Source organism: Lolium rigidum, chromosome 7 (assembly GCF_022539505.1).
Source record: "Lolium rigidum isolate FL_2022 chromosome 7, APGP_CSIRO_Lrig_0.1, whole genome shotgun sequence".
NCBI classification, from domain to species: Eukaryota; Viridiplantae; Streptophyta; class Magnoliopsida; order Poales; family Poaceae; genus Lolium; species Lolium rigidum.
Window position 1 is genome coordinate 54,127,807 of NC_061514.1, and position 26,792 is coordinate 54,154,598.

Consider the following 26,792-nt stretch of genomic DNA (forward strand, 5'->3'; position numbering starts at 1 on the left):
AAACACACATTGGTTGCCAAGTTTTACGATTAGGTTCATGTTCTCTATGATCTCCACGTCCGTTCCCAAGTCGTCCGTAACCGTGGACACGGCTTTTCGAAAAGATTTAACCCTGCAGGGGTGCACAACTTTACCCACACGCGCCAACCGATTCTTAGTGCCGAGTACATTAGCTCTCTTCCTTGGAAAGCCGGCAGAGAGTGGTTGACCACGACCTTTACCTTGCTCGTCGCCGAGACCATGAGTCACGCGCTAAGGATTGTTCCGTCAGTAACGGGTCAAGTCCCGAAGTCGGTCCTTAACGATGTGAGGCGAGGTGGGTTTCCCCGAGGACTCTAACCCCGGCCACCACGGCCACGCTTACCTACTGTATGCTATGCACCTTTTCATAAACGTTTTCGATGCATATGTCCGAGATAACACGCAAACTATGTGACTCATGGAATCTACTAGGCAAGTTAGTGAGTCGAGAGGGTACCATAATAGGGCCTCGTGTGGTTGTACGCTCGGTCTTGGTTCAAGAGGCGAGAACTCGGTTCCTAGGGTCGGCAGAAACGAAACAACCCACCACATCCCAATGTGGCCTCTCGTCTGAGCCTTTAATCAAGTTTAACAACATCTCTATACTTACCACGTCAACTCTGTCATGCTAGTTTCATTTCATTGTATGGCTCCGAGTCCGAAGACCGGAGTAGTAGCGTAACAAACTAAGCATGGCTAAGCATAAAGATATAAGGCTCTAGCGACGCACACATGCCCGACCTAGTTATGCTAGGAGCGGTGGATCGGGTATTTGAGGCTACAAGGGTGGAACATGCAATAGATAGGATAACTCTACCTATCGATAAAAGACGAGTTGAATCGTATTCAATATGTAGGAACCGAGTAAAAGCATTTGTAAAACTTGTATGAACCGAGGCTAGGGCTTGCCTTTGTCCACGACAAACCAATGTGGATCTTCGAAGATCCCATGCTTGACTTGTTCGTCGGTGGACAATTATTGAACTTCGGTATTGTTGATCTTCGTCATCTCAGACTCGTGCTCTATCGGTCGCGAAGAAGCAAACACTAGAAAAATACAAATAACATTCAATACATGGCATAATGCAATGCACATTCAAAGATGATGATATGTCAAATTAATGGAATTGAGTAAACCCTAGATGCATCATCAGATTAAAGGGGTTCCGGCATCGGACCCCGACATATGAGAGGGTTAAATTAGGGTTTCACTACTTATGCAGTTTTAATTGTTGCAATGATGCATGATTTTGTTACCAAAATGTAGATCTCATTTTTCTGAGAATTTGCATATATTACACATATTTTTCTGATTTAAATTGAAATACTTTGAACATTTGAATGCAGAGAGAGGGAGATTCAAATTACCATTAGGGTTTTCAAAACATTTCCTTTTGTGCAATTTTCTTAGAAAATCATGATGTCGATGAAATGATGCACAATCAAAACCCTAATCTAGGTTTATCGGAACAGGGGTGTTACAACTCTATCCCCTTACAAGAATCTCGTCCCCGAGATTCCTAAGGTAGGAAAAGAGAAGGTAACAAGGACTACACCGATCTTCAACGAGCTTGTTGATACCACGCCGATCTTCTTTGTTGAGGAAGTTCATCCATGACACCATGAAGAAGTTGACCCACATCACCATGGAGAGCTCTTCATTTTACTTCTTCACTCTAAAGGAAAGAGGGAATAACTCTAGACGGTGGATCTTTACAAAGATCGAGTATCTCATGGTCAACTCATGGAAGGAGTGTTCAGAAACAACGTTTGAGCTGGCAAGTATGAAACACGTCAAGGTAACGGAAGAGACTGAAGAAGTTTCAAATTTGATAGGCAATTGCTCCACGCTTGACAAGATTACGAAGGAACAAGGTAGCGAGGAGTTAAACTGCCTTTAATACCATGACGAGGCACTCTTAGAGAGGGTGACTCGTAGAAGCATAGAAGATTACCAACCAGAGCTACTTTGAATTTATACATCATAGTCACTCTTCGGGTAGGATACATGAAACGATTGTTGTCTACTTAGAAAGTTTGGGGCCTAGATGACTGACAAATTCACACAACGTGTGAATTGATTAGAACTTCCGGTATAAGCGAGAGTAAGGGGAAAAGCATCGTCGAAAGACGTAGCAAGGATAACCGGGGAGTGAATTTTTTTCTCCTTACGAAGTTGTTGTCACCGGAGAAATGATTTCAAGGGATTGACCAAGATACATTTAGCAACACTGCTTATGATGTTCTCCTTGATGTTATATACACCAATTTTAGACTATTGACGAACCTTCAATAGGTCATCGAGTCAAGGTCGGACTTCAGGATTAAAAAGACATTATAAGGGGTAACTCCTAGAATAAGTCACATGAGACCCTTATGGAGAGTGGTTATTTTTGATGATTCAAGAGATTATGGCATTAGGCCTTCCGACTAATTGTGTTAACCACGACATCAATCTTGTCGGATTTACCAAGAGACCTATCCCAAAAATCCTTGAGAAACACCAACCATCAATGCCGCTTGAGATTCAGCTTAGGGTAGGTGTAAAAATATTTTCGGATTCAGAATATTTGAATGTAAGATTTGCAACAGTTACCACCAAGGTAAAGTTGCTAGATTCTCAAGATATGGACCACAATGTCAAGCTCCAAAGGATTGAGCTAGATTGCGTAATACATGTGGTTGCGACTGCCAAAGGAAATTGCGTGCACATGAATTTGCAATGTAACACAAGTGAGTCCTGATGGGGACATCAAAGAAGATTTTTGAAGTTCTAAAGCTTCTTCTCTTTGTTGCACAACCCAGTCAGTGGCTTAGGGTGCATAGAGGAAATTTTTGAGACGATAGAGGTGACAACCTTCCATCTTAAGAATATTCCGCACATGCATGACCGACTTGCGATGATTCCCAAGGAAAGCAAAGGGAACTCGACTCGGATCCACGACGACATCTTTCAACAAATGCACGTGAACCAGAGAAGGTCACTTCTGACATCCAGAACACATACTTCATGATAACACAAAGATGGTTCTCAAAAGTTTCCAATATTAGTGCCAACTGTTCACTATGAATCTCTTTAAATATGGAGGAAATAAGAATGTCATCGACGGGCTCAATAACAAACTTATCAAAATACTCCAATGAGGGACTCATATTCTATATGAACTTGTCAGAAATATTGGTCAGACCAAAGGACATGAGGTATACTCAGACGAGACACCATGATTATAAACATCATCAAGATAGTCCTTGGAACTGAGTTTGATTTGACGATAGCCCAAGCTCAAATCAAATATGGGGAAGATAGCATATCCGCAAAGGAGATACTTTTTTACTTCAACACAAACAACACTAGACATCCCTTTATGAAGGAATAAAGTTCGATAGAGCTTTTGTCTTTCAACTCTCCAAGTTGTTGTTTAAGCTCAATCAACTAGTCCAGGGTTATCCAGCACGGTTCTTGGAGAAGGAGTAGTTTAACGAACCAACGTACTCATGAACTTGACAACACGGTCATGTAACAACATGGTGATACTTCTAGAAGACAACTAGAATATCACGAACCACCGGTATATCACTGAATTCAATAGGGAAACTTGCTTTACAAAGAAATCGATGTGGTCTTGAGAGCTTCGGTATCAACCTCACTCTTTGGCCGAAGATGTGCGCCTGAACGAATGGACTTGGCATTACAGTCAAACTTCTCTTAGTGATTGGTTAACCAATCGTGCTAGGGATGACACAATTGTCCTTGGATTTCAAAGCAATGAGAATTGCTAAGAATCTCGGATAGCCACATCAATACAAACACCCCAACATTCCTAAGCACGGACAGCTCGGAGGAAGGGCGAGTAAAGATATGTAAGAGCATCACTTCATCAATAAGGTCATGATACAAAGCACGACCTCATGATATAAAAGAGGGTGATACTCCAAGGTAGAACAGAACAGAAGCTAACGAGGCCTCTTAATCTGCGGATTACAATACTTTGACCAAGTCCTAGAAATGGACAAGGTACTGGAGTTTGTTTCTCCTGACATACCAAAGTGAAATGTCTTGACGAACCACAAGAGTAACATACACTGGAAACACCAATGCACATTTACCAGTTGGTTGCTAACTAGCAGACAAAGATCGGAAAGCGACTAAAGAGGAGGAACACAATCAGGAACAGAATTCCTGAGAGGTAGATGCACAAATTAACGCTTATGTGAAACTCATGCTGAAAAAGAAGGTGTGGCAGAGTTACAGATATAGATGAGAGACTCACAAAGAGCACTCTTATCGTGATCCATTTGGTTCAATGAGAGAACCTCTGCGATAGCTAGTGGAAGGGAAAGATCTTTATTACCGCAGTTCAACACGGCAATAAACCACAAGCTTTAAGGCTAGCTTGATTTGGATTTAGCCATCCCGGTGTAATGTATGAACATTAACACTAGTGCGCAATGGCATGGATCTTGGGTTAAAGGCCAGCTTCATGTACTAAGATTCATATACAAGAATGCAGCACAATCGGGGACCTTCGGTTCAAGTCCAGGGATTAAAACCGAGAAAGGAGTAACTACTAAATGAGTGACACAAAAGACACTTCGAGGTAGTAATCATGATGTACCATCTAGAAGCAATGCATAGCTTCCGAAGTACCCAAGAAAATAAAAAGGAGGCATACGAGGAAAAAGGAAACCTCGAAGCCTAAAACAGAATTTTGTGGAACCTAGAAAATAGAGAGATCATGATGGAAAGGAATCTCTCTGTTGAAACAAAACAAAACAAAGAGGAAGCAAAGAACACACACAAGACTCTAGAGAACTCTGCACTAGGTCAACTGGTTTAGAAACGGCATGCCCTTGAGGCACCTAAGTTTGAAAGACTAGAAGAGATAGAAAAACTTTCAAATCAACACAAGGTAAGACACCTTAGAATTAGAGCGATACCAGATAAGGAGTAAAAAGAATCCTAATCAGATTTTCGCAAATACTTTTAGCTTTCAAATAGTTTTCACAAACACTAGACTCAATATCGACCAGTAGAAAGGGTTTTCCTACGGGCAGTCCTGCTCCGATACCAAAACCCGTGGCACCCCGGGATCGGGGTTAGACAAATACCGGATCTTCGTCTGACATAAGCCTAACCTAGAGCTCGAGAGACTACAGTGAGAGAATCGGTAACACAACAGTGACTCTACGACTCAAAGAGGTAATACAAGCTCATAACAGAGCAAAGAACCAACGCGATACAAGCAGAGGTCACTGACCTGGCATACATCAATCAACGGAAGCGAAGTTATGCTATTAGACATAGCAAGATAGCAAAAGGCCTAAGAGGCCAGGAGCATAACGGCGACGTCCCAGCCCATAGATTCCAGGCTGCCACCCGGGAACCCCAAGCTACTCGTCGATGTCGACTAGAAACCACCATCTCGTTGGAGTGACTTCTTCGAAACAAAAGCATGCAAAGCTGAGTACAGGGACTCAGCAAGACTTAGTACAACCTTTTAGCAAAGCTGGTATGCGGGCTTTCTGAGGAGCTTCTTTTGCGTAAAGCCAGTTTTCCTTTGTAAGATGAGAGAGAAGAGAAGTTCGACTACTCAGAACCTTTGAAAGGGGATAAGAGAGCGACATCTCTATCTCTATTGATCATCATGTTGTATCCACCAATCTTCATCATCTCGAACCACTATCCTCGGATTACCCCCTCAACACCCGGAGAAGATATCCGTAAACACACATTGGTTGCCAAGTTTTACGATTAGGTTCATGTTCTCTATGATCTCCACGTCCGTTCCCAAGTCGTCCGTAACCGTGGACACGGCTTTTCGAAAAGATTTAACCCTGCAGGGGTGCACAACTTTACCCACACGCGCCAACCGATTCTTAGTGCCAGGTACATTAGCTCTCTTCCTTGGAAAGCCGGCAGAGAGTGGTTGACCACGACCTTTACCTTGCTTCGTCGCCGAGACCATGAGTCACGCGCTAAGGATTGTTCCGCCGTAACGGGTCAAGTCCCGAAGTCGGTCCTTAACGATGTGAGGCGAGGTGGGTTTCCCCGGGGACTCTAACCCCAGCCACCACGGCCACGCTTACCTACCCGTATGCTATGCACCTTTTCATAAACGTTTTCGATGCATATGTCCGGATAACACGCAAACTATGTGACTCATGGAATCTACTAGGCAAGTTAGTGAGTCGAGAGGGTACCATAATAGGGCCTCGTGTGGTTGTACGCTCGGTCTTGGTTCAAGAGGCGAGAACTCGGTTCCTAGGGTCGGCAGAAACGAAACAACCCACCACATCCCAATGTGGCCTCTCGTCTGAGCCTTTAATCAAGTTTAACAACATCTCTATACTTACCACGTCAACCTGTCATGCTAGTTTCATTTCATTGTATGGCTCCAGTCCGAAGACCGGAGTAGTAGCGTAACAAACTAAGCATGGCTAAGCATAAAGATATAAGGCTCTAGCGACGCACACATGCCCGACCTAGTTATGCTAGGAGCGAGTGGATCAGGTATTTGAGGCTACAAGGGTGGAACATGCAATAGATAGGATAACTCTACCTATCGATAAAAGACAGCTTGAATCGTATTCAATATGTAGGAACCAGAGTAAAAGCATTTGTAAAACTTGTATGAACCAGGCTAGGGCTTGCCTTTGTCCCTGACAAACCAATGTGGATCTTCGAAGATCCCATGCTTGACTTGTTCGTCGGTGGACAATTATTGAACTTCGGTATTGTTGATCTTCGTCATCTCAGACTCGTGCTCTATCGGTCGCGAAGAAGCAAACACTAGAAAAATACAAATAACATTCAATACATGGCATAATGCAATGCACATTCAAAGATGATGATATGTCAAATTAATGGAATTGAGTAAACCCTAGATGCATCATCGGATTAAAGGGGTTCCGGCATCGGACCCCGACATATGAGAGGGTTAAATTAGGGTTTCACTACTTATGCAGCTTTAATTGTTGCAATGATGCATGATTTTGTTACCAAAATGTAGATCTCATTTTTCTGAGAATTTGCATATATTACACATATTTTTCTGATTTAAATTGAAATACTTTGAACATTTGAATGCAGAGAGAGGTAGATTCAAATTACCATTAGGGTTTTCAAAACATTTCCTTTTGTGCAATTTTCTTAGAAAATCATGATGCTGATGAAATGATGCACAATCAAAACCCTAATCTAGGTTTATCAGAACAGGGGTGTTACAGTTAGGGTTAGGGTTAGGGTTGTTAGGGTTAGGGTTGGGGTTTTAGGGTTTAGGGTAATTTAGGGTTTAGCATTTAGGGTGTTTAGGGTTTAGGGATTAGGGATTAGGGACTATTAGGGATTAGGGATTTAAGGTTTAATTTAGGGGTTGTTTAAGGTTAATTTAGGGATCATCGATCGAGTGCGCACACACATTATTAGAGGCACTCGCGCGCGCCTTTACGCATAAAGTGCATGCGTATATATGTGTGTTTTTTGGGCCACCAACGATATATAGATGATCGAGAGAGAGAGAGAGAGATTGAAATCCCCAAGAATATATATGTTCATATATACATTAAAATATATGCACGAATGCATTGTAGGCCATGCATGCACACTAATTATATATATATTATGAGGCAACTTAATCAAATGTGTTTTCATTCGAGAGAACTTGTCAAAATTCAAGTTAAATAATTTATCACGATAATTATATAATTAATTAATGAATCTCGGGGATATGTTATACAACATGATCGATATAGGCCATGTATATTTTAATTGGTGTTAATCTACGGTTTGCTAGCTAGCTGCTATATATAGAGCATGTTTTTATTAGATCGGGTTATATCTCTAGTATAGTTTAGGGTTATGTGTTTTAATTAAGTAGGGTTGATTAGCTAGGGTTAGTTACATATATATATGGTTTAGGGTTAATGCATGGCGCATTTAATTAATTTAATTAGAGGACCGCGAGGCACCCCGGGCCGCTCGATGCACAATTAAGTGTCGTTGGCCTATATATACATAGGGTTTAATTAGGGTTTAGGGTTAGCTAGGGCGGAGGGTTAGGGTTAGGGTTAGGGTTAGGGTTTAGGGTCTAGGGTATAGGGTTTAGTGTTTAGGGTGTTTAGGGTTTAGGGTTTAGGGATTAGGGATTTAGGGTTTTAGGGTTGTTTAAGGTTTTAGGGATCATCGAGTGCGCACACACATTATTAGATCGAGGCACCCGCGCCTTTACGCATAAAGTGCATGCATGCGTATATATGTGTGTTTTTTGGGCCACCAACGATATATAGATGATCGAGAGAGAGATTGAAATCCCCAAGAATATGTTCAAATATACAATAAATTAAATATATGCACGAATGCATTGTAGGCCATGCATGCACACTAATTATATATATATTATGAGGCAACTTAATCAAATGTGTTTTCATTCGAGAGAACTTGTCAAAATTCAAGTTAATTAATTTATCACGATAATTATATAATTAATTAATGAATCTCGGGGATATGTTATACAACATGATCGATATAGGCCATGTATATTTTAATTGGTGTTAATCTACGGTTTGCTAGCTAGCTGCAATATATAGAGCATGTTTTTATTAGATCGGGTTATAGCTAGCTAGTATAGTTTAGGGTTATGTGTTTTAATTAAGTAGGGTTGATTAGCTAGGGTTAATTAGTTACATATATATGGTTTAGGGTTAATGCATGGCACATTTAATTTAATTAGAGGACCGCGAGAGGCACCCCTGGCCTGCTCGATGCACAATTAAGTGTCGTTGGCCTATACATAGGGTTTAATTAGGGTTTAGGGTTAGCTAGGGTTTAGGGTTAGGGTTAGGGTTAGGGTCTAGGCCGGGTTTAGTGTTTAGTGTTTAGGGTGTTTAGGTTTAGGGATTAGGGATTATATATTTACGGTTTTAGGGTTGTTTAAGGTTTAGGGATCATCGATCGAGTGCGCACACACATTATTAGAGGCACCCGCGCCTTTACGCATAAATTGCATGCATATATATGTGTGTTTTTTGGCCACCAACGATATATAGATGATCGAGAGAGAGAGATTGAAATCCCCAAGAATATGTTCAAATATACATTAAAACATATGCACGAATGCATGGTAGGACATGCATGCACACTAATTATATATATATATTATGAGGCAACTTAATCAAATGTGTTTTCATTCGAGAGAACTTGTCAAAATTAGAGTTAATTAATTTATCACGATAATTATATAATTAATTAATGAATCTCAGGGATATGTTATACAACATGATCGATATAGGCCATGTATATATTAATTGGTGTTAATCTAAGGTTTGCTAGCTAACTGCTATATATAGAGCATGTTTTTATTAGATCGGGTTATAGCTAGTATACTTTAGGGTTATGTGTTTTCATTAAGTAGGGTTGATTAGCTATGGTTAGTTACATATATATGGTTTAGGGTTAATGCATGGCACATTTAATTTAATTAGAGGACCGCGAGGCACCCCTGGCATGCTTGATGCACAATTAAGTGTCGTTGGCCTATATATAGGGTTTAATTAGGGTTTAGGGTTAGGGTTAGGGTTTAGGGTATAGGGTTTAGTGTTTAGGGTGTTTAGGGTTTAGGGATTAGGGATTAGGGTTTCGGGGTTGTATAAGGTTTAGGGATCATCGATCGAGTGCGCACACACATTATTAGAGGCACCCGCGCCTTTGCGCATAAAGTGCATGCGTATAGTTTAGGGTTATTTGTTTTAATTAAGTAGGGTTTGATCAGCTAGGGTTAGTTACATATATATGGTTTAGGGTTAATGCATGGCACATTACATATAGTTTAAATCTCAAGAATGTTTATACATGATAGGCCATACGTGCAAAGGAATTTTTTTCCCTGTGAACTTGTCAAAATTCAAGTTTATCAGTGCCAATGGAAACTAGTCCAAAAAATTACATAGAGGACCAAAAGTAATAGACAATAACTAATAGAACCTGCAACTTTACAAAAAGGACCCCACACTACTGCAGAATAGGCTATCAGTGACAGGCTAAAAAGGCTCACTAGTGACGGGCAAAGCGCCTGTCACTAATGACTAGTCACTGGTATGAGGTTACTAGTGACAGGCAAAATGCCGGTCACTAGTACGTGCATACTAGTGACAGGCAAAAAGATGCATGTCACTGGTTTCGATCAAAGGCAGTAGCCCATTATTCTAGTCATCGCTCGTTTGAATTTCCAGAATACAAAAAATAAATATGTTTCCCACAAATATTCAAGATAGCACAATAAGTTGTTACAAAAAAATAAAATGCATTTTTTAGAAATAAATCACATAGCACAATAAGATGTTGTATCAATGATATGTTCACATCCCCAACATAACATAATATTTACACAGCTAAGACACTTACATACGAGCTTACAATCTATCATAGACTAACGAAGGATAGTTTCTTGATTAGCTACGTAGCAAGACGTTTGAACTCCAAAGAACGGAACAGAATCACCACAATACTATGCATAGCTGCAAGTTCCTTTCACTATTCTACTTCTTCAACTTCTTGTGGAGATGCAAAATCTTTCATTATATCTTCCTTGTATGGCACATAATACTGATGGCGTGCTTAACCTGCGCTGCTACAAATAAGGAAATGAGAATATAATTGTAAGCAATGGCACCAAACACGAAAACACCTGTTGGAGAATCAAATAGTGGCATAACATCGGTAGAGCAGATGAAATGGCTGCATATGCTCATCAGCTATATACATATTTTTCAAAGACCGTTCATTGAGCTGCTTATTTTCACTCAAATATTGCAAATCTAAGCATTTATTAAACAACTCAATAATCATCTAGCACTTGTACATCCAGAAAGGCTTCAAAGAGAATAACACATGATTATAACTTTATGTATACATTTTATATGTATTTAAATCGCCAAAGTAAATTACTGGAAGGTGCACCAAACATCTGCACCATGTTTGTATTTACTCAAATCAAGCAACGATTTGTAGAAATAAATCCCCACCATCCACGAAAATAGCAAGATACCTAACAAAGAAGCAATTAAAAAATTGTGAAGTGCAGAAATAAATCTGACAGATAAACCATGCATTCTATTCTCAGGTTTGCCGTTGCCAACTCAATATGTCTCTTTATTCAGTACTTCCGTCTATGTCTACATAGCAAGACTCTCTACCCCTATGTCTACATGAACAGAATTCAGCACTTCGTGGTACTGAAAAAAAGTGGATCTTTAGTGGTAATGTAAATTAAGAAACAAGACTTACATCAATAGATGCTTATCCAGAGCCAGCACACATGGAATAGTTACAAAAGTTCAGGTTGTAAATTACCTTATGTCAGTCTGCCAAGTTGTTCGTCATATCTGAAGACGAAGAGCACCTTCGACAGGATCAGCTGAATTCACAGTTTATAATGAGGGATACGAATATGCAAGAAAAAAACATGTGCTGACACGTACTAATTAATCAGAGAGATTTAAGATCTAGAAAGCTCTACATCGGTTGTCGAGGAGGGCCAAGCTTTGTCAGTGGGGAGGCGGTGACGCATGGAGAGTAGGCTGTGGGACAGGGGGTGTACCGGTGTAGCCTGTCGTCGCGCAAGTCCACCTCCTCCATGTGCAAGCCGGCCCCGACACCATCCCCATCCCCACTGTAGCCGCCGGCCCCATCGTTGCCGCGCCCGGAGACGACGCCGCGGCGGCGGCCCCTGGCACGCCGGCGCTGCCGCCCGGCTCGGGGGCCAAGGGAGGCAGCTCCTTCACGCGGTCCTTCGGGGTCTATTTATACTGAAATACTCCGCGTAGGTGCAGCCGGCGCGCTCGGCGTCGGTGCCGTCGACGGCGCCGGAGGTCAGCGTGCTCGCCCGCCTCGTGGAAGGGCTGCAGGAGCGGGAGTTCCGGCTGCGCACCGAGCTACTGGAGGGTTCAGGTGGGGAGGCGGCGGCGGATCAGGGGATGAGATGATCGTGATTGTGCGGGCGGTTTCTTCTCTGTTCGCATGCAGTGGAAACTTTCGTCCGCACTCCACGCCTGCCTATATGGCTATATTCGCTAAGTGCGCAATTAACGGAATGTACAACGCTGGCCTCTTGGGTGGACGTAGGAGGCAAAGGAAATTTATCGTGATAGCTTTCTGCCGTTAGGCCAAACCGTTCTGCATTGGTCAAATAAACAGAGCACCCGGCGATCACTTAGCTTCTTCGACGCAAGACAAAATCCTACAGTAGAATTAAACATGATTCAAGTCTAACTACCAAGAAATAAACCCTGACGCCCATGCTAAGCGCATGCGCACATTCCGTTAGATTTAGATTTATTTGTGTGGTTTAATTTGATTAAGTGAGAAGATCCTGAGATGGGGCAAAAATTGACCGTCCAGTGACAAGTGTTTATAGATGCATGTCACTAATATGTTGGCTCTTTCAGCCGATCTCATAAAAAACTGCTAGTGACACCCTTTTTCATGCGCCTGTCACTAGTGTGTTTATACTAGTGACGGGCTTATACGAGCCCGTCACTAGTGTCCGTACTAGTGACAGGCATAATTTTGCCCGTCACTAAACGACTGGCGGCTATAAGCATTTCTGCAGTAGTGCCAAAACATATAGAAGAAAATCAATCGAGTCCTTCTCGACCGCACATCAGATCTCTGCTCCGCATCCTTTCCAGCAACTCCGTCGCCGGGGACGCACCACTTGGGACGGTGTCGCCGGTAGTCGCCAGGACGAAGGAGAAGAAGGGCCTCGGCAACGGCATATTGGCTGCGAGAAGGGCCGGCTGAAAGGCCAAGATGTGCACGGGCAAGACGGATGACGCCGTCGTATGCCCCGAGCTTGTGAACTTTAGCAGCTTGACTTCCCCATTGGCCGGATCCGAAGCACGCGACCAAAGCAAGCCTCACCGTTAGCGCCATCACATTGATGGCACCGGATCGGGGTTTGGCCGGCAAGATCCGCCGGATTCACCACGAGCCGGATCCGAAGCCGATGACGAGATCCCCGACTCCATTGCGCCATTCTGCTCATGGGAAACACCGGATCTAAGCTTACAACAACACTAACTCCCTCGGATCCAAATTAGCTGACTCAACTTTGCTTATCTAAATATGGATGTATCCACACATGTTTTTACTCTAGATACATACACGTCTAAGGAAAGTTGAATCAATTAATTTAGTTCGGAGGGTGTACAATATACGAGAGAGAAGTCGGCCTCGTCTCCGCCGGCGAGGCCGCCGGAGAGAAGGGGAGAGGAGCCGGGGGAGTGGGAAAGACTCGAGGGAGAAAGAGAAGAGGAAGAAATGAGAGCTCCCTGGGGAAGAACATTATTTTTGTCGTTATGCTCGTAGCTTGAAACTGAAAATTTCGGCCGCGCGCCAAATCATCCTGCCGCATCCATTCGAAAATCCCGTGACCAGTTTTACCCTTTTAACCCTGGTCCGGAAGCTACAACCCACCGACCATGGAGGGCTCATTCGGTAACAATGAAATATCTTGCCTAGATCCCGAACCCTCCCCACAGGCCCACACCCACCCACCAACCATTCGCCCCATTAGCTCAAAAATACTCTCACACGCCAAAGCTCGACTCTCTACGAGTACTAGATCCGCTCGCCGCCGGCATACTCCTCCACGGCGTAGCCTTGATCGTGTTGGCTGTCCACCCACCCGATCCGCTCCCCGCCGCCCTCGTCACCGACGGATCCGCTTCACCGCCGACCTCGCCCCGACGGATCCGCTTCACCGCCGACTTCGCCACCGACGGATGCTGCTTCACCGCCGACCTCGCCACCGACTACCTCGGCGCAGCGGCTGTATCAACTTCACCGAATCCCTTGCCGACCAACCGGATCCGCTTCACTAACGCCCGCTTCTACCGAAACGAGGTCGATTCATCGTCTCCCGCGTTCGCCGCCGCCGGAATGCAAGTTGCCGCCCCCGTCCACCCCGCCGCAGCTTGGTTAGTACGCCGCCCCGTTAGATCGCGGTGTTTCTTTAGCCATGTTTTGTGTAGTTATTTGCGGATCTCATATGCCGTTAACTTTCTTGATGTGTTGCTTCGCATGAAGTTTGTTTAAATATTGTACAAGTACAAAAGCATTATCCGGTCGCTACCATCCTGTTCATTCTATCGACACTCGTGTGCATCCACATATTTATAGCCTTATACCCATTCATTTGCTGCCAACTGTTTTTGTACTGCATGCTATTGTCGCATTGCTTTTATAGTCATGCTATGGGCATTTCCAATCTGCTTGTTCTTATACCACGTCATTAGCTCACCGCTAGCTGCTAGCTGTTTTCTCGTGTCTGCTATTCTCACACTGCTTTTATAATCATGCTATGTGCATTTCCAATCGCTTTCTATTATACCTCGTCTTTAGCTTATATAGTTATTGCTTTGCGTGCATGTCCGGTCTTTGTATTATCATAGACCGACTTGTCAATGTTATTTTTCCTAGGGATTGATCATGCGAACCACTTATTAGAACATCCAACATTAACGTCGGGGACGCTAGGGAAGGTTGGAATCTGAGTTCTTGGTTGGTAATTTTGGCAGTTTACTTCCGTTATTATCTATAACATATATGCATTGTTCCTTATGCAAGAGATTAACACTTGGAACCCTGCCATAGCAATGCCATTCATGCTTTACTATGTTTCTGCCTATTTGATATGCTTGTCTTGGAGAAACTGCGAAGGTGATTTGAACCTGACATTTGGTCATTCTTAATGCCAGCTTTACTTTATGTGGAAAACCTTGGCATTACCCTACTCTAAATCCGAATGTCTGAAATTCGTATCTCATGCAAAGCAACATCTAGTTGGTTTTAATCTGATATCTGGTAAATATTGGCTTATTCATTTGGCAGCTCAAGTTTTTTGTTATTTGAAACCAGCTGACTTGGTCTTAAATGTGATATCTAAACACGGATTAAGGACAATGGAGCGAGGAGGATTAGCATTTCACTTGATGGCTGAACCTAAAATGACAGGCATGTTGACCACGACTAGTGCACGCAAGAGAAGGACCTGCGGCGAGCCAGTATGTGCTTAGTACATGCATCTTATCTTATCTTGTGCTTATTTCTACTACATGTCGTTATCCGATCTCTACATTGCGTAATACATGTTTGAATAGTTAATTGTTGTAACTATGTTTGCAATGTTACCGAATGCAGCTTTTAATGAAGCAATCATCATTAGAAGATAGTCGCCAAAAAAGGATCCGTAGCGACCACTGTGCAACATTATGATGTAAGTTTGTGCTTAGTACAAGTTCCATACATTGTCTTATTTATGCAACTAGTTATTATCTTATATCTACATTGCATAATAAATGTTTGCATAGTTCATCGTTTAACTCTTTTTGCATTATTATCGAATGCAGTTTTGATGAAGCAATCTTCATTAGAAGTGAGGCCCACAAAAACTTCGATATTTCTTCGATGCATCTTCTCATAGCCGTCAACCTAGACCTTTGCTTTCATCAAACAAGTAAATATCTCAAGGCCGTACTTTATAAAAGACATGGTATTGCTTGCTTTAAGATCCGTAGTCGATATGTTGACAAAGAGTACACAAGATTCAATCAAAGCGATTGCCAAATGTCAACGTGTTATTGATGATGCTAATAGAAGTCCTCAATGATTCTATGTAATTTTTTTATTTGGGCACATGAATTGCCTTGTAATTTTCCTACTTTTTTTATTTGTGTATGTAATTGTGTGTATCATTGATATCGATTTTAGGCTCATGAAATTTAATGCATGTTGACTAGTCAAACAAGTAGGGCACTACAACAGCATTGGGCCGGCCCACTTACAGTAGTGTGGGACCCACTTTCATTTTGGGCCGCCCACTTCTTTAGTAGGCCGGCCCGGTTACACGATAGTGGGATCCACATGCTTATTGGGCCGGCCCACTATCTTGTTGGGCCAGCCCATTTGGTATATGGTGGTCCCACATGGTAAATGGGCCGGCCCTTTAACAGGAAGGTGGGACCCACATGTGCTTTTGGCCCGCCCACTATCTTGTTGGGCCGGCCCACTTGCTATATGGTGGACCCCACATACTAAATGGGCCTGCCCTTTAACAGAAGGTGGGACCCACATGGGTTTTTGGCCCGCCCACTATCTTGTTGGGCCGCCCACTTGCTATATGGTGGACCCCACATACTAAATGGGCCGGCCTTTTAACAGGAAGGTGGGACCCACTCGTGCTTTTGGCCCGCCCACTATCTTGTTGGGCCGGCCCACTTGCTATATGGTGGACCCCACACACCAAATGGGCCGGCCCTTTAACGAGAAAGTGGGACCCACTCGTGTTTTTGGCCCGACCCACTATCTTGTTGGGCCGGCCCACTTGCTATATGGTGGACCCCACATACTAAATGGGCCGACCCTTTAACTGGAAAGTGGGACCCACCCGTGTTTTTGGGCCGGCCCACTTGCTACACGGTGGACCCCACACACTAAATGGGCCGGCCCTTTAACAGGAAAGTGGGACCCACTGTGTTTCGGCCCGGCCCACTTGCTTCTTGGGCCGGCCCAGTAGCCGTAAGGTGGACCCCACATGTTAAATGGGCCGGCCCATTTAAGTTTTGACCAGTCAACCTTAGAGGTTAGGCCCGGCCCACGTAACTAATGGGCCAGCCCAGCATATAGTTGACCGGTCAAACTATGTCGGCCGGCCCGGCCCGCTTAAGACGTGGCGAGGCCTCGTGTGGGCCTACCATCTACCACGGGGTTTCAGCCGGTTAACGCCGTTAACCGCCGGCTAACGGCGTCCGCCACGTGTCGGCTTGCATGACGTCGGCCAGTCAACGGGCTCCCGGAAACACTTGCGCAACGGTCCGATTTTCCGTGGCGGAAGGGCGCCCAAGCGCGACGGACCGAAAAAAACGTCGTTGGACTTTGCCTGACGCAGTTTCCACAACAGAACCCATATCGTCGGGTTAGGCCCATGGGCGACGAAAAATACCCCTTAGCGGACGATTTTGAGACGTTGTCTATCAGAACTTTTCTTGTAGTGTAGGTTCGTGGCATCTTTCCATTTCTTTTTCTTATTTTGTGGTTGTCTGTTCTCCTAAGTTTGTCAGCCCCCCTTATTCTTCTGAATGTGCTGTCTATCTACTGTCTGTGTTGTGTTGTTCTAGGTTTGTCGGCTCGTGGCGTGTGGTTGTTGGTGTCTACTGATTTTGGTGCTTCTATTGGTGGTTGCAGCGTTGTATTTTCCTTCATATTGTGAGGTGATTTTCTTTCCATGTCCGATTGGTGAGCTATTCTTGGTTTTGCTGCTTATTGCTTGGCTGACGTTCTTTAGTTTTGTTGGCGTGTGATGGGTGACAATGCTGCTGGGTTCAGGAACGCCGCATCAAATCCTCCCTAAACGCGGTGGTGACATAGGGTTTTCGTTAACTGTTAGATGCTTGGTGCCTCCACCGGCGCACTCCACTGCTGCTACATCAACAATGTGGTGAATGGAGCTCTTTGGGCTTCACCGCACGCACGGTCCTCTTCTAGCTCCTCCCTGATGCATGGTCACCGCTCTGGCCTTTAATTTAATTGGGGCCATGGAAGATTTAGGTGGGGGTTGCTCTAGGGGAAATCTTCCCTAGACATCAAATGTGGACAGATTAAGTTTATATAGGAAGGGTTACCAATACAGTTTTAGTAGCATGTTAATACTGATATTTAATTTTTGTTTGGATACGCTGAAACTTATTTTGGTGTTCAAAGTGTTTTCGGTACTCCTTTGTTCTCATCAGAGTTTGAGTAGATTAAGTTATTCCAGGGGTATCCTATAACGTGAAACTAAAGTTAGGAGCATGCATGGGGGCTACCTAAGATTAGGTTTGGGTCGCTGAATCTTCTGTGCTAGGTTCAGAGAAAGTGTCAAAACATATTGCTAAATTTGTTGTTCATCCTCCAAAATCGACAAATGCCAATCAAAGGATCACACATGCAGTAATAAAAAGGAAACTGTAGTATCTTCTAGCTTACCAAATGGTGGGCCAGTTCGGTTCAATGGATGTACAATTTTTCTCCTAATAATGGTGTTCTCAAGAATGTAAAGTCTGAAGCCACGGTTCCTTCAGCTGGGACTATTAGCAATGTAAAGGATACAGAAACAAAGGTTTCTTCAGCTGGCCGTCTGGCCCTGTCAGCGATGTAGAAAAGACAAACTCCGGTTCCTTCAGCTGGTCCTGTCAACATTGTAATGAAGAGCGGAAACTATGGTTCTTTCACCTGCGCCTGCCAACTACATAAAAAACACAGAGGGTATATATTGGCCTGTAAAGAAGACTGAAGCTGAGGTTCATTCACCTGCGGAAATTCAATTCGGCTCCCGGGTGCGTATGCTCCCTCTACCAACAAAACATATTTCTAAGTGTGGAAAATTTTTGACAAAAAATTCTACATGTACATCTCCATAATATATGTCTATGCGTCAAGTTTCACGAAAAAATAATATATTTTGTGGCCTATGTAAAAAAGATAAAACTTATCCTGTGAAAAGCATTGTTTTCAGCACTGAATTTTGTCTTTTTTACACACGTCACACGATAAGTTCATTTTTTATGAAACGACTTTGTGAGCGTGTAGCACATGATGATGTACGTGAGAATTTTTTGTTTCAATTTTTTTGAAATTTAAAATATGTGTAAAATGCATTTCAAAATATAGGGAGCATATGCTCCCATGTTCCAAAACATCACTCCCATTCACCTGGTCCTATCAACATTTTAGAGAAGACTGAATCCTGTCAAGAATATTAGAAGTTCAACACCACTTGGCATGCCTGGGTTGTACTATGATGGGATCAAGTGCACACACAGCAACAGTGCATCTGTGCCAGTAACTGATAATGAGAGCGCAGGTGTTGATGACGTATTATTGCAGCTCGATGAGTCTGGCATGAGCTTAAACAACGAAGTCTATCATAACAAGCCATTGGTTCTCACAGTTTGCAGAATTCATGAAATATGTTTCCAGAATGCTACTCCCTCCTAATATAAGACGTTTTGTCAGGCTAATTTTGCTAGCCGAAATATCTATATTAGTGAACAGAGGAAGTACTTTGTAGGCTTTCCTTTCATGCTTGTCTTTTGTTCAGATTGTACAACTTAGGAATCGGAGTATATCCAAGGTACTACTACTAAACGAATATGTTTCATGGTCTGTCTGCTTATTTCATTCATTTGTGTTCTGAATACTGCTTCCATTTTAGGTTGGCCACCCTACTTTGAGTGCATTATGTGTGCTGATTTCATTGACTTGTTCTGAATACTGCCATTTTAGTTTGGCCACCCTATTTTGAGTGTGTTCTTTGAGATCATCTCCCAATTTTATGTGTTTCACGAGTCTGGCCACCCTACTGGCTGGAACATCTGCTCCGCCAAGGTAAGTGCCGTCGGGGTTTTGCTGGGCCATTAGTTTCTGAACTGAGATTTATGAATTTTGATTGTTAATTGTTTGGTAGTTCCGAGAGTTATGCTTGGTTGTTCTTTGGGTGTTGGTGGTGTCTTTTTGTGAAATTGGTGCTTCTTGCTGGCAGGTTTGTTGTTCATAGGCTGGTTTTTGGCATCGCTATTTCAGCCGTTAACAATCTGAAACACTGCATTGCTGGATGATTTCTTTTTCGTGCTCTCATTCTGTGTTTTATTTAGTTGTTTGATACCCTTATTGATTGGTATTTCAGGATATTCAGTTACTGCATTGAACCAATTTACATATCACATTGGCGCACATCAAGTAAATGAAGTGTGCAATCATTATGGTTAAAGTGTATGGCTGTGAGAGTGTCCTAATTGATGTTTCCGCATTTAAGTTATGCATGGTTTGTTTTCCCTGGTGAAAATGCATGTCTGTATCTGTTGATGCTGGTTATGTCTTCCAAGGGATGAACTGCATATGCGCGCTTTAAATATATGTACTACCTCAGTTCTTATTTAATTGACGCACGCCATCACGTGAAACGTACATTGGTATGCACCGCTCCGCGTCGATTAAAACGGTACGGAGGGAGTATATTAGTAAGCCAAAACGTTAAACGCAACCTAGACACATTATGCCAAGTGCGCCGGCCACGTTGTGTCAGCATGGATTGCAGGCGGCGAGGCGAAGCTCGCATGTTCATCTAGTATATATAAAAGCTGACCTGTTTGCCATCCTGTGAGCCCTCCAAGTTATTGTTCATTGGTGTACATTAACAGTACCAAGATAAACAGTAGTAACCAAAATAAACAGTAGCAGGCAAAACACCAAGATGAACAGCAACAACATGGTACTATAGTTCATATCAACATACAATACAACTACATTATTTTGGGTGGCACTTATATTTCTTTTGATGTTAAATTTTTAACATAAATGTTCGTTTTATCATAGTTATATTTTTCCAGTCGGTGACATAATTATTTTCCTCCAATCAATGACCGCGCTAACTTTTTGACATAACATATCGGCCCGGCAGTACTTACCCTCCAGCCCCCGACTTTTTTTGATGTTGCTTTTTTCCAAGTATTCGACGGTGGTTTTTCCACACACTTTTCTGACCAATCGGTGACATAATTATTTTCTTCCAATCTGTGACCGCTTATACTAGCAGTAGTAGGAATCAACGAAGTAGTAGTAAGATTGCCTCAAAAACAATTTTTTCAGTTTTTGTAAGATTTTTCCAGTAAGATTGCCTCAAAGTATTGTTCACACGCATTAACTACCAGTAGTAGTATTGTGCACTACTACTACAATGTTCAGTAAGAATGCCTTAAAGAGCCCACGCATGATAGCCAAGGGGTACCTCAGCAAAAGAATAATCCTAGAAGCTGAGCAAACGAACACAGCAGGGCGGTCCAGATGTGGAGATCCGCCGTTGACCCCACCATCAAGAACTGCGAGCAGGTCCTCTAAGATGGGCGGGCGGGCGGCGGCGGTGGTTAGAGTATCTCCAACGGGGCGACGTATAGTGTCCGGGTCGTCCACGGAGACGTAAACGCGGCGCAAAAATGCGGCACGTTTGCGTCTCCGTGAACGATACGCGGTCGCGTCAAGCGTCCGCTCACTTTCTCCCACGGGCCCGCCTGGCAGCGACCCTGGCTCGAGCCGGCGCGATTAAAGCACAACAGCTGACGAGGAGGGCAACCACCAGAGTGACAACCGCGCCAATCGACGCGCGAACCGCCAGATTGGAGCGCCGAACCGTCGCGGAAGAGCAACCGCAACCCTCTTCGTTATACGCGTTGCCCAATCCCCCTCAATAAGACCCCTGCGCCTGCGCTAATTCATCTCCAACCGGTCTACCATTCATCTTCATCTCCAACACCGGCGTGCCACCTACGTCAAGCCATGAGCAACCTGTCGTTGCCATCGGGCACCGACAGCGAGGGGAAGCCACAGGGATGGCGGCATTGGTGGGATAGAGCTGCCGAGCAGCTCTAGCTCCCCACCGACGGAGGCCGATGAGGAGGGGGAGGCCGTCGCCAACAACGACCAGGATGAGGAGGGGAACGCCGTTGGGCACGATGTCCTGGACGAGGAGGAGCAAAAGGAAGAGGATTTATGTGCAAGGTGGACACGGCTGGAGGCGGAGGAGGCGGCTGAGGAGGTGGCGGCGACAAGGAAGGAGGCAAGGGCCCGGGCGAGGCCGCAGGCGCGAGCGCAGTCGCAGGCGGAGACTCGTCATCCATTTACCGACGATGAGGAAGAACCCAATGACCACTCATCGGAGGGGAACTCAACCTCGTCCGACGCGTCGACCGCCAGTACCTCTTCGGAGGAGGTGACGAGCAGGAAGCGCATCCGTGAGGATGACCGCCAGTAGCTAGTTTAAAAATTTGTGTGTTCTCGGAGTTTGTATGTTAATTTGTTTGAATTTATTGTACTAATTTTAAAATATCGATTCTATTTAGAAATGTGAGGACAACGATTTATACTTTGTATGGCATGATCAAACACTCGCTGGAGATACTTCGCATAGGCAGCCTGAAAATAATTTGGAAAGGGGTTCATGCAATAACTAAAAAAGTATCTACCAAATATCAATTCTACTTTAAAAATGCGTCGCGTCGATAGGATTACCCTCAACACAAACGGACAATTTACGCCTATCAACTATTTCGACGTTCGTAGGCCGTCGCAAACGAATGCGTGCGGACCATTTAGCCGTCCTAAATGGCGTATGGTCTTAAGAAGGGTCGGGGAAGAGACGGAGTGTGCGCGACTGATGGTAATGCGATCTTGCGGGCTGTTAGCGGGCCGTGCGGCGCGGCAGTTTTACCCTACTATCAACGCGGTCGGCCCAGCGTGGCGGCTCGTCTCGGACCACTTGAAACGGTCCTGATTCGCCCTAATCGCCGCCCCCGACCCCTTCCATCTCTGCGGCGGCGGCGGCGCTGTCCCCGGCTCCTCCCTCTTGGCGTCCTCCTCACCGTCCAGGACGTCCAGATCTCCGTCGTCCTCCCGTCCCTCTCGCCTTCCAGCTCACCGTCGTCGTCGTCCTTCTCGCTGGCCCTCTCGCCCGTCCAGCTCCTTCACCGTCTTGTGACCTTCCCCTTCCACTAGCCGCTGCAAACCACAGGTGAGAATTTCCCCCACATGCCCCGTCTCTTGCTTGTGGCTGCTCTGCTTCTTGATTCAGCTTATGTGATGTGTGGAGTGATCTCGCAGGTTATTGGTCAATGGTAGGCTGGCGGGCGGCGGGCGCTCGTGCCGTTCTTCGCCGGCTCGGCGCGGCGGTGGCGGAGAAGCAGGATGGCCGTGTTTTCTCAGCCAGCTATAGCAGCAGTTGCAGCAGGACCGCGAATGCCCCATTTGGCTTGGGTGCGTGCATGTCCCCACTCTTCATTTCCTCACTGTACAACTGGGCAGCTCTCTCTGGTGTATTTTCTTGTCGAGGCTAGTGAAAACGTGGGATTCGGAATGTAGGAATAAAATGGCAAAGTAGTGTCCATTTGGCTTGGGTGCGTGCCTGTCCCTAGTCTCATTTCCCCATTCTACTGATATGCACGCGTAATATGATCTGAATGCTCACACCAAGTACAACTGGGCAGCTCTGGGGTAGAATTTCTGTAATTGCTTGTAGAGGCTAGTGAAAATGTGGGATTCGGAATGTAGGAATAAAATGGCAAATTAGTGTTGAGTAATCATTCACGCCTTATTTAACAAACATCAGCAGGCAGAATACACCCACCACACTGTGTTGGTACTATGATTTTTTTGTTTCCTTTAGTTGTATCTTTGTTTTCATGAGCTCTGATATAGTACAAGATGTTTTGCGATACTATCAGAATATTAGTCTTCAGGTGAATCCATGCCTACTTGTTCATACCTTATGCTTTGAATTGTTTTCAGTAACAAGTGTAGTCAAGGGGTTTGACTCTTGATATTTTGACGGCTTTCTAATCTTTTTCTTGTACCCATGTAGGCCAATATACAAATTTGTTGAGGGCACACACCTCCAGGGGAATTCCATCCAACTTCCATCAGCTGATCCGCAATGCTGTAATTTACTTTTCCTGGTCTTCTTCAGTTTCTTAAAACTTAGCAGCATATCCTTCTTTTGGCTACTGTTTTACTTTTGGTAGTTAACTAATATTGTCCCATTGCAATTGACTGCCATTGAGCCAGTTCTGAAGAGTGGTTTCATAATCAATGACTGTTATTACATTCACTTATAGACACCATTATGATCACATTCCTTGATGTCACAAAACATGATGACATGTATTTTATCTGTGTTTTCATGGACAATTCGTATTTCAATGTAGGGAATATCAACCACAAGAAACTTGCTTGCTGAAGATAATGCTATGGTTCCCGTTTCTTCTCCTTTGACATCTCCACTGGGTAGTGCAGAAGAGACAGACAAAAAGGGCGCAGTGGTAAAGAAACTGAAAGTCCAAGCCATCAAGAAGGATATCAAGCAGGTAAAACCATCTCACTAGTAGTTCTATTCCTTTAATTCTCCTAAAGTTTGAGTAAAGACATGCATACAGTTCTGAGACAGCCATGTTGAGTATGAAATTCCTGTAAACTTCCCCTTATTATTTATGTCACCAACAACAAACTTGTATGCTGAGTATCATTCATTGAGCTGTTTGACGCACAAACAGCAAATTTATGTGTTTAATATGAGTTCCGGAGATTTGCCGCTTTCTGATGGCCATATCGGTCCGTTGATGGGGTACATAGCAAATCACACTGGTAGTAACGATGAAATTATACAGTTTTCAGTATATACATTCCTCTTTTTAGGAGAAGCTGCAGTTGTTTCTTAACATCCACCAAAATTTCTTTTATTCATTGCAAAAGATATTTGGTTGGATAATATTTGCTTACTTCACGTCACTGGAACAATGAGCATGTAGGAGATTATTGCAGCCCAGGAGACGTCATGAACTGTTGTACTGCTCATAGTCTTTTACTAGTGCCATAAAGATATATTCAATTCTCTAGTTCATCTTGATCTTTCTGGTTGTTCTAGAGTCCCAAGAAGGTGAATCTGGTAGCCAAGCTGGTTCGAGGAATGCGCGTGGAAGATGCGTTGTTACAGTTACAAGTGACGGTTAAAAGGGCTGCAAAAACTTTGTACCAGGTTGGGTAATTAGAAGAATTGTACATACTCAAGAAACTATACTGCTTTCTGTGATGGAGAGTGATCATTGATGTTTTTCATGACAATTCTTCCTACCAACCACTGTAGGTGATCCATTCTGCTCGCGCCAACGCAGCTCACAACCACGGATTGGATCCTGATAAACTTCTTGTGGGTAAGATTGCAAAGAATCCCAAATTTACTTCCTATCTGCAATAAATTGATTCTCATTCCTTTCATCTCCCTACCCTTGACCCTGCAGAAGAGGCCTTTGTTGGGAAAGGGCTTTATCTTAAGAGGTTGTCTTACCATGCCAAAGGGAGGTGTGGTGTCATGGAGAGACCTAGGTGCAGACTTACAGTGGTGGTCAGAGAGGCTACAGCCGAGGAAGAAGCAAAAATTGCTAAGCTCAGAGTTAGCAACTACAAGAAGCTAACCCGGAAGGAGAAGCAGCTCATGCCCCACCGGCTTATCGAGGTCAGCCCCAAGTGGGCTCGCAAAAGGAAAGAGGAGTCTGGTGCCACAGAGTAGTTTGAGTTTTCGTTTTCCAGGATCTGTCTTTCAACTCTGGTCCTGCAGCTGGAGAGTAGCTGCATATTCAGTCTTCTAGTTATCTGGATTTACTGAAGAACGACCATGGCTCTGAAGTGAAATAATTGAAGGTCACATTTGCCTGAGTAGTCTTTGCTCTGTTTGTGTCATCTGTATGAAATCCTTCCAAGATACTTGTCTATTCTGCTTTACAACGAATGACTTTTCCTCTGGTGTATTGTTCATCATGTCTGTTCCTATAGATGTCGTCGTATCTGTTTGTGATCAAGCAGCAGAAATGGTTATCCATATTCTTGGCACTTACATTTTACAGTCTGATCTTTACTCATGATCCAACATCCAGATCATAATTACGTTGCTTTAGTAGGGAGGGCATCTGCCTGGAGCCTATTCCAGAAGTCGGCTGATTTTGTTTCATGGAGTCTGTTCCAGATGAAACCTGCTGATGCTATCTGGAGTGCGCTCCATCCGTTGTTTCCTGTTTGCATGAACTACTGTAAGTTGTTTAGAAGCCTACATGTCTCCCAGGTCAGAACAGCCAATTAACACCATGAGCTGGAACCCCAGGGGGTTAAATGACCTTGATAGATGAACCACAGTACATGAGAACATAGCGGCATCCACATGTCACATTGTTTGCCTGCGGGAGACCAAATTAGAGACCATCTCCGAATTTGATGCATGCTACCTTGGGGGCAATGATCTTCCAAACTTCATCGAGCGCCCGGCTATTGCCACAAGAGGGCAATGGTCTTGAATCTACAACCGCTTCCGTGCCACACTACAAACTTGCGAGCTTCAAGAGAACCATCTTCAAAACTGTAGATTCACATGGAGCAATGAGAGAGTCAACCCAACTCTTTTTAAGCTAGATGCCTTCTTTTGAAACATGGAATGGAACCCATGCTTTCACACACACGTCCTCCATGCTATATCATTATCTTTGTCGGGCCATTGCTCCTTACTCCTCGCCGATGACTCTGGACCTCAACGTCTGCGTACCTTCAAGTTCGAAAACTTTTGGACTCGCATTCCCGGATTTGAGGAGGTGGTGAACAATGCTTGGAACGAGCCATGCCACATTCTTTTCCACAAATTGCAACGCACGGGAAATAGTTTATCCACTTGGAGTCGAGGTCTATTCTCCAACACAAAGGTCATGTTAAACGCCGCCCTCCTTGTAATCCTCCAACTCGACATCACCAAAGAAAGTAGGGATCGAGCTCTCCCTTGATGAACATGACCTTAGAAAAAGATTAAAGAAAAAGGTTGTCGGGCTTTCCGTAGTGGAAAGAGCGAGAAAGAAATGGTGCTTGCAGATTTCCAACATTAAAGAGGGAGACACCAACACACAAAATTTCCATTTGCGTGTCAATGCGAGAAGAAGAAAGAATCCCATTCACATGCTAAAGCATAACCAAGGGTGGGTCACCGACCATAAGGCTAAGGAAGAGATCATCCATGAACACTCCACAACGGTCATTAGACGTGCAAACACGATATATCAAGACTTCAATTGAGAAGAGTTGAATTTTGAAGAGGCAAACTTTGATGGACTTGATGATCCATTCACCAAAGATGAGGTAAAAAAAGCTATTGATCAAATGC

The 26,792-nt window shown here is 44.0% G+C and overlaps 1 protein-coding gene across 1 annotated transcript; it reads left to right on the forward strand.

Moving 5' to 3' along the window:
* The first annotated feature begins 22,388 nt into the window (after positions 1-22,388).
* LOC124675056 (50S ribosomal protein L22-like) lies at positions 22,389-25,452 on the forward strand. Its single transcript, XM_047211119.1, has 7 exons — positions 22,389-22,616; positions 22,706-22,858; positions 23,463-23,539; positions 23,806-23,964; positions 24,522-24,632; positions 24,741-24,807; positions 24,895-25,452. The coding sequence occupies exons 2-7, from the start codon at positions 22,717-22,719 to the stop codon at positions 25,161-25,163; spliced, it is 825 nt and encodes a 274-aa protein (XP_047067075.1). The 5' UTR covers positions 22,389-22,616; positions 22,706-22,716; the 3' UTR covers positions 25,164-25,452.
* Positions 25,453-26,792: the final 1,340 nt, after the last annotated feature.

Bases quoted from the DNA above. Each gene is read 5' to 3' on its own strand.
- LOC124675056 (XM_047211119.1), top strand. From the start codon at position 22,717: ATGGTAGGCTGGCGGGCGGCGGGCGCTCGTGCCGTTCTTCGCCGGCTC. The intron at 23,540-23,805 runs GTAATTTACTTT...ATTTCAATGTAG, and splicing joins ATCAGCTGATCCGCAATGCT to GGAATATCAACCACAAGAAA. The intron at 24,808-24,894 runs GTAAGATTGCAA...TTGACCCTGCAG, and splicing joins TCCTGATAAACTTCTTGTGG to AAGAGGCCTTTGTTGGGAAA.